Below are 20,623 nucleotides of genomic sequence, written 5' to 3'. Positions count from 1 at the left end.
TCGGGGCGGGGGGGGGGGAAGTGTCCGGAAACAGGCGATGAAAGCGTTGGGCGCGAGGCAAAAGGGCGAGCTCTGTCACGTGGCCCTCCTCAAGCGCACGCGCTTGTTCGTTGATATGCCCGTCTCCGGGGGCGGGGCGGGGGTTTGGTCCGCTGCTCTCCTTTCTTCCGATGGGTGGCGCGCAACTCGGAGGCCTGCGCTATCCCAGGGTGCTGTTCGCGGCGTGGGCGCCGCCGTCCCGCTGAGGGGGAGACAGTCTGCGCGGCTGCCTCGCCAACGAGACGCGCTGCGGGCTGCCGCCAAACGGACATGTTAGCGCCGAGGCCCTGAAGGCGGGAGGCCGACGAGAACGACGTCCCGCCGCTTCCTTCGGGGCTCCTCCGCGCGCGGTAGCAAGAGGCCGCCGAGCCACAGCCATGGAGGCTGTGAACGCCTTCAACCAAGAGGTGGGGACGGGGCCCGGCAAGGGAGCGCGGGACGGGTAGGCCCCGGCTGTTGGTGGTGGGGGGTTGGGAGCGGCTGGCGGCCGCTGATACCGCTCTGGAGCCTGGGGCTGGAGGCCGGAGTTCGCAGGCCTGGTCTGAGGCGGAGTAGCCGACGGGAAAGAGTTGCCAGCGCCCTTCGGTGTGCGGCGGCCTCTCCTGGGCCCGGCATGTGGGCGGCGGCGCTGCGTCGGGTGACGCGGGGCTTCAGGGGCCGCTTTCTCCTCAGCCCCCTTCCCTTCCGCGGCACACGCGACTTCCCTCAAGCTCGAAGGGGGCCTAAGAACTTTCGCCACACTTCCGAGGTCCTCTATCCCGGGCCCGGCTGCTGGGGAGACCCGGCCGGGCTGTTTAAGGTCAGCCCTGTAGGCCAAGGGAGAGGCCGGGAATGGAAGTAATGCGCGCGTGCCGGGTAGCGCTTCGCTGGTAGGTGGGGAGGAAGGGGGCCTAAGTATATTGTGCGTGTGTGTCTGTGGGCGAGCGCGCACTTCGAGGAGATCGCGGTGCGGGGTGGCGGCGGAGTGAAGAGGAAGTTTCTGGCCTTTTTCTTGCAGCCATTTGATGATGAAGATCCGGGACGTGCGAAGAGATTAGGCGTCTCGAGGGCATGTTATTTCCAGCCCTATTACGCGACCCATCAAAAAGTTTTGTATTTAAAGTTACCATCCCAACTGTTTCTGTGATCCTGTGCGAACCCCTTGCGTTGCAGAATCTAGCAATGAATAAAAGCTACCCCACTGATTATATCTTAGATAATGTACACGGTTTTCAAATTATCGTGCATATGGCGCGAGTGTGAATAGAAAATCCGGAAGATTTCCCCCTTCTTTTCAGGACTGGTTGTGGTGGGCAGGAAAAGTGAGGGAATTGATCTCAAGGAGCAGAGAGTTCCTAGCCAACATCAGAAACTTGCTTTTTAAAGGTAACATTGGGCATATTCTCACAACAGAATGCCAGAAGAATTCCGAGCTGAAGTGTCTGGTGAATCGCATTGAAACTGAATGGCTGCTGCTAGTGTTTTAGTGTATTAACAGTTGACATTCATAAAAGTCTGTTTCAGCGGACTAACATTGCTACTTCTCTAAAAGGTTTCTGTGTACTGCTGTGGAATTCTGGAAAATGGATACAAGTGTTATTAAACTACATAAAGATTGCAGCAAATTTACAACTTAATGTGATTTCTGCTGCAGATAACCAGATAAATCAAAGTGTGCATAAATGCAGGTTTACATGGACATAAAGTAGACTTTAATGTTTAAATCACTGTATATGCTTTTTGAACAGAAAACTCTGTAAAGTTTGCTCACTGTAAATGCTTTTATATTTGGGCATATCAATGGCCTTCCAGTTAAACATCCAGTTATGAAACTTAATGTTCAGAACTGAAAGAGTACATTAAGCTTCAGAATATTGCCCTTCATTTAAGCACAGCATTATGACAGCCATACACACCTCTGGTTGTCTTTCTTTGGGTCCTACACAACCCAATACGAAATATCAAAACAGCTATGCATAAGTGGCAGGTTCAGTTTGCCACCTGGGGCTTGTTCAGTACTACTAATTTGTCTTAACACGGACCTATAAATGCTCAGTTGCATGAAAAGTATTTTGGGTAACTTTAGTAGAACTTGTAGTGCATGTGCTGGGTGTGTATGGGATGTGTTTAATTAACAAATGGATTCTTTTCAGTATTGTATGTAAAACTTTATAAATGCTATCATCATCAACTTTAGAAAAAGCATTACAGTTTGTGTAAGATTTCCATAAAGAGAATGAACAGTTGCTTAATTGCTTGGGGTAGTAAGTATTATTTCAGAGTGTTTTCTAAGATTACTGTGTGTGAGCTCCTGAGATGAAGTACAGTGGTACCTCGGGTTAAGTACTTAATTCGTTCCGGAGGTCTTGTTCTTAACCTGAAACTGTTCTTAACCTGAAGCACCACTTTAGCTAATGGGGCCTCCTGCTGCGCTGCTGCTGCACAATTTCTGTTCTCATCCTGAAGCAAAGTTCTTAACCTGAGGCAATATTTCTGGGTTAGCGGAGTCTGTAACCTGAAGCGTATTTACCCCTAGGTACCACTGTACTCAAAATGTTCAGCTAAGTGTTAGAATGGCTACTGCATCTTCATGCATTGTGTTATGGCAGAAAGCCAGGAAGTGGCTATGCTGACCTCTTTGCTTCACCTTGGTAGAGATCATAGTACAGGTGTGTGGCTGCTGTCTTCAGAGTTCTCTGTACTGCTCTGATATTCTGTGTTTAGATATAAATGGAAGAATGAGACCTGTGGAGCATCATTGTAGTACAAATGCACTGAAGAAAAAGAGAGACGAGAAAAATGCAAGCCATTGTGGCATTTTACATGCCCACAAATTTAACGTATATTGTGTAGGCTTTATCTTTCAGAGAAATAGTAAAATGATTGTTTCCTAAGTCCAGAATAAATAGTGATGCTTGGTAACTTATTCTTAGACCTAAATCCTACTGGTTTGAGTGGAGTATAATTCTAATTGTGCCTTGGATTGCAACCATAGAAACTTTATGGAAAACTCCTTTCTGTCAAGGGTTGCCGTATCCAGAATATTGGAGCCGCAAGCAGTGTCTGGGTAGAAATCGGCTAAATGTCCAGGGAAATCTGGACGTATGGTAGCTGATGTTGGCAGTGTTGTTTTTGCTGAGTTAGCTCAGGAAAGCTCAAAAATGTCTAATTTTGGGGGGCAAAACTAGAAAAAGAAAAAGCTCAACTTTACTGTGCAGATTTTCACTTTTTGAACATTTTTATAGCTTGTTTACATTTTAGGTCTGACTGTGGCCCAGATGCCATAATCACATATTTTGTGTTGTCATAAAGGATTGTCTTAAACCATGAGAAATAAGGTATAAATGGGCAGTAATGGGCTTAAAATTTCAAATAATTCAGAGTACATACATATTCTAGCATCTGTTGTGGATATGTGTTCTCTTTTCCATAAAGTGAAATTTATTTACATATTGTGGGACTCTAAAGTTGGAGGACACCCAGTGATTCAAGTGCTTGAACCCCTACTCATTTCTAGATGTTGCTGTCCTACAACTCCCATCGTTCCTGAACATAGTTAGGGTCTGATGGGTGGGCCTGATTAGAGCTGTAGTCTAAAACATTTGGAGGACACCAGCAATCTTCATTGATAGTATCCCCTCCAATACCGTGTATTCAGCTTTTGACATCTAGACACTATATTCCTCTTGGGCAGGGGTCAGCAACCTTTTCCAGTTGTGTGCCAGCCCACAGTCCCTCAGACCATGTGGTGAGCTGGACTATTTTTTTGGGGGGGGGGGGAATGAACACAAATTCCTATGCCCTAAAAATAACACAGAGATGCATTTTAAATAAAAGGACACATTCTACTCCTGTAAAAACACGCTGATTCCCGGACTGTCCGCAGGCATGGGCCGGGCCATGGGCCTTAGGTTGCCTACCCCTGCTCTTGGGGAAACAGAAATAGAATTAGGTGATAGTTTACTTGAAATCTGGATGCTTCTGGAGATTCTCGTATCTAACACACAATAGTAACAGAACAGTGGGTATTCCAGTGGTGATATCCGAAGGTACTGGTTTTGGATACTTCCTGCTGACAGCAGTCAATATAAGGTGCTGTAATATCTGTTGTATTATATATAGTGCTTTTCGTTAATACCATAGATAACATTTTTGTGCTGGGCATAAATATAGTTAGGATATGGTTGGCAATTGGATGTTAGATAAATTAACACAAATGGTGTAGCACTTGTGGTATTTCAAGGTGAGGAAGGCAAAACCTATTTCCTAATTGCAACCTCTTCTTATATTTGCTGTATTGTGTTTGTGGGGTACTGGTTTGTTTTGTTCTTGTTTTTATTATGTACTTTGTGGTTTTATTCTGTGAACTATCCTGAGATCTTCAGATGAAAGGTGGTATACACATTTAATAAATAAAATACAAATAAATATTTAAAACATTTTCTGTTTCTTTCCTTATGCAATTAAAAAAACAATAGTTTTTATCATTTTTAATATTTGGAAGCTGATAGCAGCCTATTTACACTTGCCTTCCATCTTATTTTCCCTAGAATGAAGATCCGTCATTCTGTTTGTTAGGATTTGTTATTTTAGCTCTATTTAACGCTAGCTCTCTGTTTCATCTGAATCAGGAAAGGTGGCTGAGGTGTTAGACCAGTGCTTGGAGGCAGTAATGGGTTGGACATGGGCTATTAAACTGAGACTGAATCCTGAAAACAGTAAGGTGTTATGTGCCCCAGGTTCTTTTGTCTAAGAGGTGGGGAAGTGGCTTCCCCTGGAACGAACAGATTAACAGTTCTGGAGTGCTCCTGGATTCAACATTGGAGACTCAGGGAATATTGGAGACTAGGAATGTCTGTTTTCAACTCCAGCTGGTTTGCCAGCTACGATCCTTTTTGGACAGAGATGACTTGGCCACTGTACTTCATGCTTTAGTAACTTCCTGATTGGATTCTTGCAATGAGCTCTGCATGGGACTGCTCTTGAAACTGACCACAAAGCTTCAGTTGGCTCAAAATGCAACAGCTAGATTACTGGTTGGGGTCCATTTAGGTCTTGTATAACCCCTGATTTAACCCAACTGCACTTGTTGCCAGTTCATTTCTGGGCCTAATTCAAGGCACTCACATTAGTGTTTAAAGCACTAAATGACTCAGACCCCAAATACCTGAAAGATTGCCTCCTTCCTTACAGACCCTCTTAGGTGCTGAGATCAGGGTGATGGTGGCGGCCTGGAAGCTGTGGAACTCTCTCCATAGCGGTGTGTCTGTCACCATTATACAGCTTCTGGAGAATGAATGCTAAATAGCCACCTCTATCCTGGCTTTTGACATGAGTTGTATATTTTAGGACACACTTTATTATTGTTATTGTAAGTTGTTTTAAGCTGTTTTTAATACTGTGTTTTAATGTGATCTGACCTTAGGGTGAAGGAAAGGAAATAAATAAATAACAAAAACTTCAACCATTTTCATACTTAAATGTCCTCCAGCTTGTCATCATGTCTTGAACAGTCTTCTGTTTTCAGATCTGTACCCTGTGTTCTGTAGGAAGTGAAAACCTTTGTTGAATAGTGATGATTTCCCATCTCTTAGGGCTTACTAAATAAGTCAGGTGGGTTGTTTTTTGAAACATCAGTAATGCTTTGGTGAGAACAGATAGAAACTTTACCCCCTCATAATAATAGAACTCGAGTTTGAGCTGTAAAAGTGATTGACAGTAGATTTTGAACAGACAAAAGGAAGTGCATTTTCACACAACATTTTATTAATGTATTAAATTCGCTGCTATCAAAAGTTGAAATGGCCCGCAACTTGGATGGTTTAAAAGGGCATTGGAGAAATTTATGGAGGACTGGTCTGTCAACAATATTTGCTATAATAAATAAATGACATGTCCACATTTATGGGCAGTGTGGTTTTGAACACCAGTTGCTGGGGAGGTGAGCAGTGGGTTAAGGCTGTAGCTTTTAAGCCCTGCTTGATAGTTTAGAAGTATCTGGGCAGGTGACATTTTAACCAGGGACTTCTGAACATAGCTTAGCTCTTAGCTCTGATTATGCCAGTATTCCTAGATTAGTATTTTTATAGAAAGATAGATAAAAAACCTATATCTAACCCCTTACCCTAATGTTACAGAATATGTACTCTGTGCAAAAAATTCAGTAGATAACCACAACAGTAAATGAATAAAAAACCTTTAAGCATAAATAGTAAAAAAAACCAACCCCACAGTATTTCTCGTATTTGAAAACAAAAATAAAAGCTCACTGCTGTTGTTCAAAGGTTTGGAAGAACAGAAATGTTTTAAACTGTCACTGAAAACAGCTCAGTGTAGGAGCCTGCCTGAATTCAGGCAAGAGAGCATTCCGGAACCAGGGTGCCACTGCAGAGAAAGCCCTGTTCTGGTTTCCAGCGAACCAAACTCCCACTGATGATACTGCAACATAAAACTGTGTGCCTGGTGATCTCAGATCCAGAACAGAATATAATTGGGCAGGAGAGGTGTTCTTTCAGGTAGTTGAGCCCTAAGCTGGTTTGAAATCATAAAATTTATACACATTGATTAATTTTAAAAAACCACACCTCAAAAAGCTCAAAGCTGTTAAAAAGTGTTTAAGGCTTTATATTAAAAAGTGTTTAAGGCTTTATATTCATCATTAGTTAGACTTTGTAACAAATAGGTAGCCAGTGCAATTGTTTCAAGAGAGGTGCTAAATGATCCAGGGACACTGTCATTGTCAGTACCCATGCACCAGAAGACGGAGTTTACAAACCAAGGCTGTTTTCCCCCCAGCGATCCTTTGGTGAGTTGCTATTTTCTTTGACCCCAAAATAATGTAAAAACGTTGTGCCCTCCTCCCAAAGCTAAGCAACTTATGCATCCCGAACCCCCTAAAAACGGGGCTTTTTCCCCTCCCCCCAAAAAGCTCAACAACTGGGGTAGATCACTGCCAGTTTTTAATTCTGTGAGTAGATCGCAGTCTCTTGGAAGTTGGCGACCCCTGTTGTAAACTATCTTGTGTGTTCCTTAAATGGAATGGAACAAATAAATGACTTGTAGTTCTGCTGTGTATGAGCACATCAAAAATGTCCTAATGAAGTAATCATAAGTGTGCAAAAAGATACAAAATGGAGTAAGGCATGGATTCAGGCAGAAGGAGCTAGCAAAGGCAGAAAATTGGTGCTAAAATGTGTGTTGTTGAATTTCCTCCACAGTCAGCTTAACACACGTGTCTTCTCTGATGTCCATGATGCCAGTCTAATCTGGTTGTTGCTATTGGTTGTTCCACACTGTAAAAAAAACACATACTTTAGAAGCTCTAAAAATGAGCAGTTTTCTTCTACTTTGGCTATGAGGCTAGAGTGGTGTGCACCAGTGGAATTTACGTGGCTGGATATAAACTTCCAAGTCTCTTCTTCAAAAAGAAAGTATTGCCACCAGAAGTGGGAATTATTTTTTCTGTAAATCCTTGTTGGACAATGCAAGCCCTGTCCATACTACCAGTATGCTGTTCATGATCATATAGCTGAAAACTCAAGGTTGCCAGATACTCCTTTACTAAATCTATTCCATGCATGCCCCAAACTGAACTACTGCAACTGTCCTTTAATATTTAGTATTAAAAGAGCAGGGATTCCTTGCAAATCTATATTTCCTTAAAAATCATGTCATTACCTTCGAAACATTACTCCATCTTGTATCGCTTTTGGATTTGTGAAGATGGGACACCCAGGGCTGAACCAGGAAGTGGAAGGAGCTTCAATCCTCACATATCCTTTTTCCTACAGTTGAGAAGCAAGCTTCCCCAGCTGTGATCACATTTCCTCAGCTCAAAGACCAGAGGGCTTTTTTCTACAACAAGGAAGTTTGAATAGATCCTAAATGTACTCTCCAGACAATTCTTTTTCTGCAGCTGCTTCTTCCACTCAGATCAAACAATCCCTGACTCAGATGCTTGCCCTCGAAAGAACGTAAGAGTCCTGTTGTATCAGTCTAAACCTGCATTATGTTTTTACAATGGACAATCAGACTCCTACGGAAAGCCAACAATTAGGGCACAAGTGCAATAACATTCTTCCACTCGTGTTCCCCAGCAACTGATATTAATATAAATGCTACCTCCAAGACTGGAGGTAATAGTCATCACTACAAGTAGCCATTCGTAGCCTTATCTTCTATAAATTTATCCAATTTCATTTTAAAGCTATCCAAGTTGGTGGCTATCACTACACATTCTGGTAGTGAATTCCACAAATTATGTATCCGCCATGCAAAGAAATGCTTCCTTTTTTCTGTTCTGAATCTCAGCTTCACTGGATGACTCTAGATTCTGCATCTCATACTGTACTTTGCTCCTCAGTGACTCACTCTTCTCCTCATTCCTAGTGGTATAGGGAGGGAGGAGAAAGAGATTTCCTTCATGCCACCTTAGCATTGCGTAGGAGAGAGGAGACTTCTTCCATTTCCCTCATCTTCCACTCATCTGAATATAGCAGTTTTCTTAATCTTGAAAGCTTGCCATTACAATGCAAGATTTCACTGTCAGTAGAGCAACAGCAGGAGAAAATGGAAGTCTATCTTAAAAGTATTAGTCTCACTAGCAGTACCTGGAGGAACATACTTTTGATACCATAACAGACACTTGGGGAGTGTTGTTAATCTGTTTAGCTTTGATTAAGAGTATTTTCTAAAAATGTGTGGAAGTCAGAGCAGTGAAAACTAACTCAGTATTGCTGTTACACTTGAATATGTACTGGCAGTGTGGTTTTTATCTTGATTAATTTGTTTAGTGGGGAACGCAGATGATTAACCCTCAGTTGATAGAAATACTGACTTTCAATCTGGGTTTGAGATTAAGTATACATCTAGGAAGTGATGCAAATAAACCTGGTGGAAGTTATTAAGCATGACACCATTTTCAAGTAAAAAATGGTGCACATAAGTCATCAAGGTGAAGGATACCCTATAGTTTAAGATACAAAACATGACAGTGTGTTGGAACTAAGTAACCCCACAGTTTTAAGAACTTCAGTATTATTGTACCATTGTATGCATACCATAAAGAAGGCTGATCGCTGAAGAATTGATGCTTTTGAATTATGGTGTTGGAGGAGACTCTTGAGAGTCCCATGGACTGCAAGCAGATCAAACCTCTCTATTCTTAAGGAAATCAGCCCTGAGTGCTCACTGAAAGGACAGATCGTGAAGTTGAGGCTCCAATACTTTGGCCACCTCATGAGAAGAGAAGACTCCCTGGAAAAGACCCTGATGTTGGGAAAGATGGAGAGCACAAGGAGAAGGGGACGACAGGGGGCGAGATGGTTGGACAGTGTTCTTGAAGCTACGAACATGAGTTTGACCAAACTGTGAGAGGCAGTGGAAGACAGGAGTGCCTGGCGTGCTCTGGTCCATGGGGTCACAAAGAGTTGGACACGACTAAATGAAAAATGATATATCACTATAGCAGTGCAATAATAAGTAATTACAAATTACATGTAATAACAAAAGCATTTTATAGAACTGGCAGTCATAGAACATACTGCTTGAGCAATATATGCACCATCACGTTTTGCAATGGCGCGTGTAGGACAGGAAAAAGTTGCATAAAACAGCGAGGCTCTGATTTTCTGTCATTGCATTGACTCCGGAGATGACACATTTCTCTGTAGATGCTAGCAGTGGAAAGCAGGCCTTCCGTTTCTGAGGCTGCCTGTCTTGATGTTCCAGGTAAGCTGACCATGTTTCTAGACACATCCCAAAGTTGGTATTGACCTTGGGATAAGGCCTACTGAGAAGAAACATCTTTTGGGATGTTCACACCATTGTGGTTTGTTCAGCTTTCCCAAAACGTGCATTTAAACATATACTGTAAAGTATTTGGAAAAACAAACCCACCTTTGGCTACAGTTGGATCATGGAAGTGTATGAAAACCATCTTATGTCACCTTTAGTTTTATTATAATAAAGAACAATCTCAGGCTTGGCATTCTGGTCTGAAATTGCTCAATATGCATTGAAGAAAGGAGAATCATGGTCCTTTAACAGACATTAAAACTGCTGATGCTGACAATTCTCAGTAAGAAAGAACTGGGGGGGTGGGGGGAGAGAGAGTTCTGATTTTCAGTGTACCAGTCAGACCTAAGCTTTTCATTGCTAATTCCTTTGCTAATGGCATGCTGGTGAAAAAAGTCTCACTTTTATTCCATGCAGAACCCTGTAAATGAGTTGTTAGTTTCTGGTGGAATCATAACCAGAATTTTATGCCATGCTTGTGTTTGGATGGTACATATTGCCTCATTGGATGTCTTGCTCTGAATAGGACCACTTGTTCGTTATTGCAACATTCTGATATGGCATGAAACATTATGGGAAGGATTTTGGTAAACATAAGCTACAGGACACACACAGGTTCCACATTCTCTCACACTGGTAATTGGGGGCTGTCTGAGGGCTTTATTGATTCTTTTGAAGGAAGATATTTGATCGTTACCCTTAAATCTGGCCTCTTGTTCAGAGTGAGGTTGCTGATGGTTTGCATATATTTTGTAGATGAAATTGAGGCCACAAAGAGCCCCCAATCCAAATTTGTAAATTTTGTGCAAAATCTTACCAATGATTAAAACAACTAAGTTTTGCTGGGTAACTGAATGTTATAGCTGGAAAAGAAAGGTATTTTAAAGTTATATATATATACTGGGGTTTTATAAGCTTATATAGTGATTTTGACTCCTGTAGATTATTCTGGGAGTAATTTTAAACTAAGACTGAATCCTGAGATGGAGGGTGTGTGTGTGTGTGTGTGTGTGTGTGTGTGTGTGTAGGCAGCTCATGTGTCTGGGAAGTAGATAGACAACCTGTTACAGATTGGATTGCCGTCGCCTTGAAGGAGTAGGTTCATAGTTTGAGGTACTCCTTGTTCCAGCATTGGCACTTGATGCTGGGTGGCATTGGTGGCGCGTGGTGCCTTTTTCCAGCTGTAGCTGCTTTGTCAGGTCCTGCTGTTTATGGACTGAGCTAGCCTGGCCACAGTAACTTACATACGCTGTTGAAGGCAGTATGACCTTGAATGCCAGTTGCTGGGAATCGCAAGTGAAGAGATCACTGCTGCATTCAGGTTCTGCTTTTTGGCTTTCCATAGGCATCTAGGTGGTCGCTGTGAGAACAGGATGCTGGACTACATGGGCATTGGCCTGGTTCTGCAGGCTCTTGTGTTCTAATTTTAACCTATGCATTAGTAATCTTTTGTTTGTATTATGTTCTGTATATGCTGCTATTTCTGAAGAAGCTGCAACTTTGGAAGCTGCAACTAATGCAGAATTCAGCCTTCAGAGTGCTGAGCAGTGTACCATTGTAACTGTATAACACTGGTTTTACAATAATTGTACTGGTTGCCTGTATACTGCTGAAGATGTGTGACTTCTAGTAGAGTGGGGCAGGAAATATTAGCATGATGATGCCATGCAGCTTCATCTACAGGATGTTACTGGGGAAAAGTGGGGATATAGCTCTCAACAAGCAGCCACGTGGCCCTTTTAATGTTTAATCTGATCCTAAAATGGTAAGGTTCTTAATTTTTATACAAGTATGTGATCTTATCCTGGCTTTATTCTTTCAGCAGTGGTTCGATATTCTAGAAAGCCAAGGATATGCCCTTTCTTTTTGTTTGATTTTGAGCATAGCAAGTGAGACCTACAAATGTTTTGTTTTGTCTTAAGCCCTTAACAATAGTGTCCCTGCTCAGGGGCTGGCCAACCATGTTCTCCGTCAGGATACCATAAATGTAGGCTAATTCACTCCTGCTGACCAGTTCTCTGGTTCCCCCGCCCCCATACGGCACACAATATGAGATTGTTGCTGGGCTGTTGTGTCGTTGTCGTTCCCCTTCCCCCGTTGCGCAAAATGTACTTCTGTGATCATTGTGTTTTACCTCAGTTTGCTGATAATCTCCCTCTAGTTTCTCAGTGGTCCTGTTTTGGCTCCTGTTTTGTTGGTACTAAGCAATCTGAGTTTGCTGTTAGGAATGTTGATTTTTAAACTTGGTTTAGGAGTGAAGTACTTGCACTGACGGGACGCGGGTGGCACTGTGGGTTAAATCACAGAGCCTAGGACTTGCCGATCAGAAGGTCGGCGGTTCGAATCCCCACAACGGGGTGAGCTCCCATTGCCTGCTCCTGCCAACCTAACAGTTCAAAAGCACATCATAGTGCAAGTAGATAAATAGGTACTGCTCCAGCGGGAAGGTAAACAGCGTTTCCATGCGCTGCTCTGGTTCGCCAGAAGCAGCTTAGTCATGCTGGCCACATGACCCGGAAGCTGTACACTGGCTCCCTCGGCCAATAAAGCGAGATGAGCGCTGCAACCCCAGAGTCGGTCACGACGGGACCTAATGGTCAGGGGTCCCTTTACCTTTACTTGCACTGACAGCCATTATGTGATGGTGGACTGGTTTTGGACACAAACATAGGAAGCACAGTCAACACCTGTTTTGCTCGGGAGTTCAGTTCCAAGTCATTGTGCACGTTGGCGTACACATAAACCTGCCCCATTCTGGCCACCCTGCCCCATTAGGCCCACTTTTTCTTCTACTACTGGGTTTGAAGTGATGCACACAAAATGAGAGTTGCCTGTACTAATCGCTTACTTAGCTGAAGGCGGATGTCTTTTAATGACATGGCTTTTTTACTTTGGCATTTGTATATTAATATAAAACCATTGACTACTGTTCTTCTAGCCTCTAAATACCAACATGATATTACAAAAGGGGGGGGAGCTGCAAACTTTAACAAGTAAATGTATAAATGAAACCTTTGGTTGAGTTAATCCTTAGGCCGTTTTAGAGACAAACTTAAGGATACAATTTATTGAGGCTATTTTGATTCAAGTGTGCTACTGTGAATGAATAAAAAGGTATTAAAGTAAACTTTTGTCTAACAGTGTGTGGTAGCTTTTTAATTATTTACAGTGTATGAGGATCTCGTATCAATATTTATTATGGATTTAGACTGGCAAGTTATAACTGGGGATTTGTCTAAATCTTAGTCCTGCTTCTAACTGTTCTGCTGAAATTTGGTGCCTCTCTTTCTGTTGAATCCCTTATTTGCTTTCTGAGATTGTTTTCTTGTTAGCTGGCCTCTTTTCCCCAAGAGGATATACAGCAGCATGTCTGGAAACTAGCATCATTACTGTCTTCATTTTTTTCTAAATGCCTGCTTCCATTATATATTGCGGCATTATATATTACGAAAGTTACAAAACATCCCTACATAGTGGAGGGAAGGGAGGTTTTTTATAACCTCATGGCATATACAAGCTCTGCAACCCTAGTCTTCCCCACTCCCAGAAGACAAAGCTCTTGGGAACTTGAGCCGGCCAATTGACGCTTCTTTCTCTCTTCCTCACCTGCCATCTTGGCATTCTGGACGTCTTGGAAGCTCAGAAACCATTGGCAGCCTGTTATATGGGTTTTGAATTTTTTTTATTGTTAGTTTGGTTTACAAACTTAAATACTTCTGTGTTCCTAGGGAGTCCCCAGAATATGTAGAAACCTATATCTTGTTTTTGGTTGGTCCCATTTCACCTCCAAACTGATAGGCACTTGATTATTTGAGGGAACCTTTGGGACAAAACATTGCAGTGCCGAGTGCTTTTGTTCAGACTTCCAGCTACTCCCCCTCAGCATTCTGTGGCAACTGAGCATGTTCAGTCCTCAATGAGCTGTGTTTCCTTTTTTTGGGTGGGGTGAGGGTGGAGATTGCCTCCTTAATTTCCCCCCCTAAATATATTTTGGGACTCCTGCACCCTCTCATGTGAGTTCCTGTTTTATTAATTCATTATTTATAAGATTTCTATCCTGCCTTTCAATTGAATGATCCTCAAAGCAGATTCTAGTATATTAAAATAAAACATTCACACAAAAACATAAAAACCCTTCACAACCCATCAGCCCTTTGTTCCCTGTCTGCTGGTAAATGCCAGAAGGTGCTTCTTTTCAGCTCTGCAGTCCCAGGTGAACAGGGAGTTGGAGCAGTGTGTCCTTTTTGGCAGGGTAGGGGAAACATGCTCCCTGTCATTGCTTCTTTGAAGGCAGATGGATGAGGAACACAATGGACAACGGGTGTACACCTGCAGTCCCCTGAGTGGTGGCAGAGACTAGAGTGCATTTTGACTACAAAAGTCTGGAGAATTGCCTGAGATACAGGTTTCAGCTTCATATGAAGAGCACAGAATAGTCTGATCAGCCATTTTTATAACATTTTATGGGTGCAGTTTGGAACATATGCCACTTTCTAAGTGTGACATAATTTCAGAAATAGCTTTACAACTTGCACTGTTATTTGAACTACGGTAATTAGTTTTTAGTTCTGGAGCTATTTAGCATTTAACTGGGATGGAAAGAGTTCATCAAAAGGTGTGTAGTAACAAAGTTGCATTTCAGTTACTTGTGTTTTACGATTTTTGGTTTCTCTTCTTCTCTCCACCCCACCATGTTAGCTCTTCTCATTGATGGAGATGAAACCTCCTATTTCTCGTGCAAAGATGATTCTTATTACTAAAGCTGCCATCAAAGCTATTAAGGTGAGATGGTAAAGAGTATTTTATTTTGTACAAAATTTTGAAAGGTTTGAACATTTGTAGCATGTTTTGTGTTTTTTCAAAGATCACATGGACTGAGAGTCATTCTCACTTATTAATATTTTACAGATACTGAATAATTTTAATTATAATACTTTTAATGTATAATTTTATCACAGTCAAAGTAATTTTTAAAAATAACTCCATTTCAAACACTCCTTTGAGATGATTTGGAGATAGTTATAAATGCAAGTTGGGACTAGTTTAATAAAATGACCTATGATATATTTCCTTTTGCTTAGTTTGATATGAGTTTATATGCTAATGTTTAAGGTAAACAAATTCACATTTCTTAAACATATTATGAAATTAAACATTTCAAATGTTCTTTGATTCTCTTTCAGCTTTACAAACACGTAGTCCAGATTGTAGAGAAGTTTATAAAAAAGGTAAATGAAATATTTATTAAGTTGTATATACTGATGATTCAGCAATTTACATTCTCCCCCCAAAAATGGGTTGTTGTTTTTTAGCGCACATACAATCAAAATATGTGCATCTAGCAGTTCTATGGGAAATCACTCAGCAACTGCATATATTAATTATGGCAATGGTAATAGCTCCATAACTGTGCAGAAATATAGCATATTACATGGGGATTTGTTCTGGGGGATTGTATGTAAAGCCAAAATTGTGTAGTTGGAAAAATCACGAAACCACTCCCGTGTGATCATTCGTACTTTTTGGAAGCATGGGCCTTGCCCCCCTCCCCCCCCCCCAACAAGGCAAGATCTTGCAGGAGCTTCCCAGAGTGAGATCTTCCCAGAGCCTGGTAAGCAAGACTCTCTGCCTTGTGTGCTTTAACTTGTGTGATACCAGCTGGCTGGCCGCCAAGCGTGTCAAGTTTTGATCATGCAAGTTGAATGTGCACAGGTTGCAACTTCGCTGTTTGGCTTTGTTTGTGAGAAATAGCTAATTCTAACCACCACTAAACTAATACACAATACACCTGCAAGAAGAAGAAAGCACACAAGGCGTAAGAGGAGATGAGGAAGTTTAGCCTGCCTAGATTGGGAGCTGGAAAGCGAATTGCAAAGCTGGTGTATGGATCTCCCCTTCTTGCATCTCTAGATGCCAGAAAACTTTGATGTTACTGAGTTTTTGGGACATAGGGCCTACATTCTTGACCTTAGCTGTGTCAATTCTGCCTGTGATCTAGGTAACATGCAACTAATACGAAGGCAGGGCATGTTGGGGCAGGCTTAGTCTGCTTGTTCTATTGTACATTGATTATTTATTTTTGAACTGCCAAGTCATTTAAAAACATTTGGTGATGTACATTAAAACATCGTAGTTATGACATCATTATGAAAAATAACCATCACTGAGTCAAATTAATGTATATTCATAGGCATATTTTTAAAGTGCATATCTTGCCTGATATGTGACTGGATTTCTGAGATCAGTGTTTAAAAAGTTCAAATTCCAGGAATTATAGTGGAATGTCTATAGTGTTGTATGGCACCTGCTAGTTTGTTTTTCATTCCCCTGCTTTCTGGACTTTTAACTTCATGCTAATATGATAGGCCTGTTTTATGATCATACAGAGCTTACTGTTAGGATTTATAAAATGTATATTACTTATATGACTTTCTTTCTGTCTGTCTCTCTCTTTAGTGTAAACCAGAATACAAAGTTCCTGGATTGTATGTTATTGACTCTATTGTTCGTCAGTCTCGTCATCAATTTGGAACAGATAAGGATGTTTTTGGGCCAAGATTCTGTAAAAATATAACAGCCACATTCCAGTATTTATATCTCTGTCCAACAGAAGACAAGGTATAACTCAATTTCTTGTAGCATTTCGACTTGTTGTTTGTTTGTTTGTTTGTGTGTGTGTCTGTGTGTGTGTGTGTCTGTGTGAGAGAGAGAGAGAGAAATGAATATCTTCTGATCCTACTATATTTGGTCTACCATGTACAAACACACATTGTTGATTGTTGGATACTATTTCTGAATGAGGCCTTGATGTTAAATGTTTCTTTTCTAGTTGGCTTTTAAATTTTTGAGGCCCTTCTTCCTCACCACTTCATGACTAAAAGCTCTTATGGAGGAACTTTTCTCTTCTGTGTAGAAAGCCATGTGAGCTGGATTTTATTCTATTTGATAGTAAAGCTGCAACACAGACTAGATGTGGCTGGTGACTTAGAACAGGCTTGGGTTCCTGCTGCTTGTATGTATTATGCTGACAAAACTGATTCCCATGTCTAGAATAGAATAAAGTAGCCTCATTTACTAAGTTCGGAGGTCCATAAAGTGTGTCATGAAAAATATTGTATGGGATTTGATCTCTCCATTCCTTCTCACTGTTGCTCCTGTCCACAGTCATTTCCTGGAGAAGTCACAGAATGTTACAAAGCATAGGAAACAAAGTACAAAAGTTTTGTACTGTACTAATCTCTTTTTGTGTGTGTGTGCATGCAAGGACTAGGGCCTTGTTCAGATGGCATTTTTGTGCTCTCATCTTTGTGCATTGTGAGATTGATTGGTTTCATGCACCTTGTTTTGTCTCCCCTCTGAACAGAAGATATCTGAACTCAGATGTCTCACATTTGTTTAGGTGATAGGAAACAAAGTGCATGTGTCCATTACCTGATCTCATGATGTATAAAACTGAAGCGGGGGGACAGTATTGTCTGAACACTGCCTAAGCTTTAATTAAGCAAATGAAGATTTTTTTAAAGTGTACTTACACATCCCTTCTTTGAACAGAGTAAGATAGTTCGTGTCCTCAACTTATGGCAGAAAAATGGAGTGTTTAAAATAGAAATAATTCAACCTCTCCTCGACATGGCAGCAGGAGCTAGCAGTACTGCTTCAATGACTGAAGATACTACTAACAATGAAGGTAGGAAATCTTAGTTAAAGCATTATTTTCTGTTATGGGCCTATGTTATCAAACTCAGACTTTATTTGCCTTAATCTGCATAGAATGGGCTGAATTAATTGCAAGCAAAAGTTGGAGATAGATTTTTGTTGTTGTAGCTCTTGGTGTTAAAAATATGATAAAGTTCATGTTTTGGCTAAGTGATTGTATTATAGAATAAGAGCCCTGTGAAGAGCCTTTTGGTTGACTGTCTTATACATGTGTATGTTTAGGATTGTACTGTGAAAACATTTTTTTTTTGTTCTTCCCATATTTTGAATAGAATTATTTCTACCCATTGCTGTGTTCTTGATGAGTCTGGCTGAAAATATTAAGATGGCCTAATAAATAAAATACACAATGATTTGGATACTATACAGCATATTCTGTTACCAGAAATGGCATCCGTGTATAAGTGGGGCACCCCTTAGATTGCTCAGTAGTTAAGCAATATCACTTGCTCCTGCAGTATCACAATATCACATTTAGGATCACAGGGAAATTTTCACTCATAGCACAACACTACAGAATATCACAGGGAAATTACTGGTCCTCAAATAGTATTTTCTACCACTGTGAAATGTCCTTCCCTCTGCCATATGTGAACCATAATCTGTTATGTGTTTCTGGCATCTTGTGTTGACATACCTTTTTGCCTAGGCTTTCCCTGGTCCATAAGATTGAATCCTGTTATTTCTGAAATTCTTTTTTATCTTTTCCTGTTGTTTGTGTTTGTTTTAATACTGCTTTGCTACTGTTTTATTTTCGTGATATTTTTGTATACCACTTAGAGATGTTTAAATAGTAAGCACTTTAAAAATGCTAATGGACAAAACACCTCTAGGGATGTATATAACTCTAATATTTTATATGTTGTGGTATACAAATTGCTGCAAATACATTAATAATACTGGGGTGGGTGTGTAATAGTATATTAACCTTAAACAGTTAAGCAGTTCTCCATATATCCATTCAATCATCAATATTCTTTATAAAGGTTTCCCCCCAAAAAAATTTGCAGTCTGTAGGTTCGTTAAGCTACAAAAGGCTTTCCTGAACTTTGTCATCAATCATCATCATGGTTTTCTATACAGAAGTATGACAAAGAAGTATGATTACTGAAATACAGAGAAAGAGAAAAAGATAGGAGTTTATATGGGACTGTCGATGAAACTAGACCTAATCATGTAGTCCTAATCATTGCCCCCATTCACCTGTGGCTGCTGTTTGCTGTACAGAACACAATTATGTAACTACCACTTGCATGATTATTGTCAAATTTAGTTTGGCCCTAAGAATATTTAGCATATACTTACAGCCATATATTCACCTGGCCCTAAAACAACAACAACTTATTATTTATACCCTTCCCATCTGGTTGGGTTTCCCCAGCCACTCTGGCAGCTTCCAAAAAATATTCAAAATACAATAAAATACATACTTTGTGTTGTGGCATGCAGGGCATGAGGGTGTTTGGCAATGAAGCATTGCCACATGATGTCTAATTTTGAGAATCCTGCCCGTGGAATTAAAAAAAAAACTTACTGACCATATTTGCGAATGGTCTACAGACTGACCACCCAAGTTTTGATTTTTAAAAACTTGCATTATAGTGTAAAAGTGCAATGCTATCAGTGGGAATTGTTGAAATCTTAATGTTGCATTTAAATTTATTTTATAGGTTCACCACCTCCTGCCACAGTGATTCCATCTGAGCCTCTTCAAGTTGCTTCCAATTCAGTACCTGCTGTGCCGCAATTGCCCAGCTCTGATGCCTTTGCAGCTGTAGCCCAGTTATTTCAGACAACACAAGGACAACAGGCAAGCAGAGACTTTTTGTTCAAAAATACAGAATTCAAATTAAGATAATAAGATGGTTATCTAATGCAGAATATATAACTATTCTATTTTAAAACCATTAGTGGAAATTTGTTAGTGAATTATAATAATAATAATAATAATTTATTATTTATAACCTGCCCATCTGGCAGGGATTCCTCAGCCACTCTGGGCGGCTTCCAACAAAATATTAAAATACAGTGGTCTGTTAAACATTAAAAGCTTCCCTAAACAGGGCTGCCTTCAGATGTCTTCTAAAAGTCTGGTAGTTGTTCTTCTCTTTGACAACTGGTGGGAGGGCGTTCCACAGGGCGGGTGCCACGACCGAGAAGGCCCTCTGCCTGGTTCCCTGTAACTTGGCTTCTCGCACTGAGGGAACCGCCAGAAGGCCCTCGGCGCTGGACCTCAGTGTCCGGGCAGAACGATGGGGTGGAGATGCTACTTCATGTATACTGAACCGAGGCCGTTTCGGGCTTTAAAGGTCAGCACCAACACTTTGAATTGTGCTCGGAAACGTACTGGGAGCCAATGTAGATCTTTCAAGACTGGTGTTATGTGGTCTTGGTGGCCTCTCCCAGTCATCAGTCTAGCTGCCGCATTCTGGATTAGTTGTAGTTTCTGGGCCACCTTCAAAGGTAGCCCTACATAGAGCACATTGCAGTAATCCAAGCGAGAGATAATTAGAGCATGCACCACTCTGGCGAGACAGTCCACGGGCAGGTAGGGTCTCAGCCTGCGTACCAGATGGAGCTGGTAAACAGCTGCCCTGGACACAGAATTGACCTGCACCTCCATGGACAGCTGCGAGTCCAAAATGACTCCCAGGCTGCGCATCTGGTCCTTCAGGGGCAGAGTTACCCCATTCAGGACCAGGGAGTCCTCCACACCGCCTGCCTCCTTTCCCCCCAAAACAGTACTTATGTCTTGTCAGGATTCAACCTCAATCTGTTAGCCGCCATCCATCCTCCAACTGCCTCCAGACACTCACACAGGACCTTCCCCGCCTTCACTGGTTCTGATTTGAAAGAGAGGTAGAGCTGGGTATCATCCGCATATTGATGAACACTGAACCCAAACCCCCTTATGATCTTGCCCAGCAGCTGCATGTAGATGTTGAAAATATGTTGAATTGCATTAGTGAATAGTGAAATCAATATTTCTGCTGTTTACTGATCACATCTGGTCTGAAAATAAATCATGCATATGTATAACATGTCTGACCTTTGTCTGCTTGAGTAAGAAATGTCCTTTCTTTTCTCTTGCCAG

At 41.3% G+C, this 20,623-nt stretch overlaps 1 protein-coding gene across 2 annotated transcripts in view; it reads left to right on the top strand.

The window, feature by feature from the left end:
• The first annotated feature begins 206 nt into the window (after positions 1 to 206).
• The window catches only part of SCAF4 (SR-related CTD associated factor 4), a 45,431-nt gene continuing 25,014 nt past the window's right edge, over positions 207 to 20,623 (top strand). The window contains exons 1-6 of one of the 2 annotated variants that reach the window (XM_053386587.1): positions 207 to 446; positions 14,512 to 14,595; positions 14,997 to 15,041; positions 16,270 to 16,431; positions 17,365 to 17,500; positions 19,200 to 19,339. In XM_053386587.1, coding sequence (XP_053242562.1) covers positions 417 to 446; positions 14,512 to 14,595; positions 14,997 to 15,041; positions 16,270 to 16,431; positions 17,365 to 17,500; positions 19,200 to 19,339 — 597 coding nt within the window. In that variant the 5' untranslated portion in view covers positions 207 to 416. The remainder of the gene's footprint in view (positions 447 to 14,511; positions 14,596 to 14,996; positions 15,042 to 16,269; positions 16,432 to 17,364; positions 17,501 to 19,199; positions 19,340 to 20,623) is intronic. The other variant, XM_053386588.1, reaches the window with a different exon arrangement.

The sequence above is a fragment of the Podarcis raffonei genome, chromosome 4, assembly GCF_027172205.1.
Source record: "Podarcis raffonei isolate rPodRaf1 chromosome 4, rPodRaf1.pri, whole genome shotgun sequence".
Taxonomy (NCBI): Eukaryota; Metazoa; Chordata; class Lepidosauria; order Squamata; family Lacertidae; genus Podarcis; species Podarcis raffonei.
Note: the sequence above shows the minus strand (reverse complement) of the source record. Positions and strands in the feature narration are given on the sequence as shown.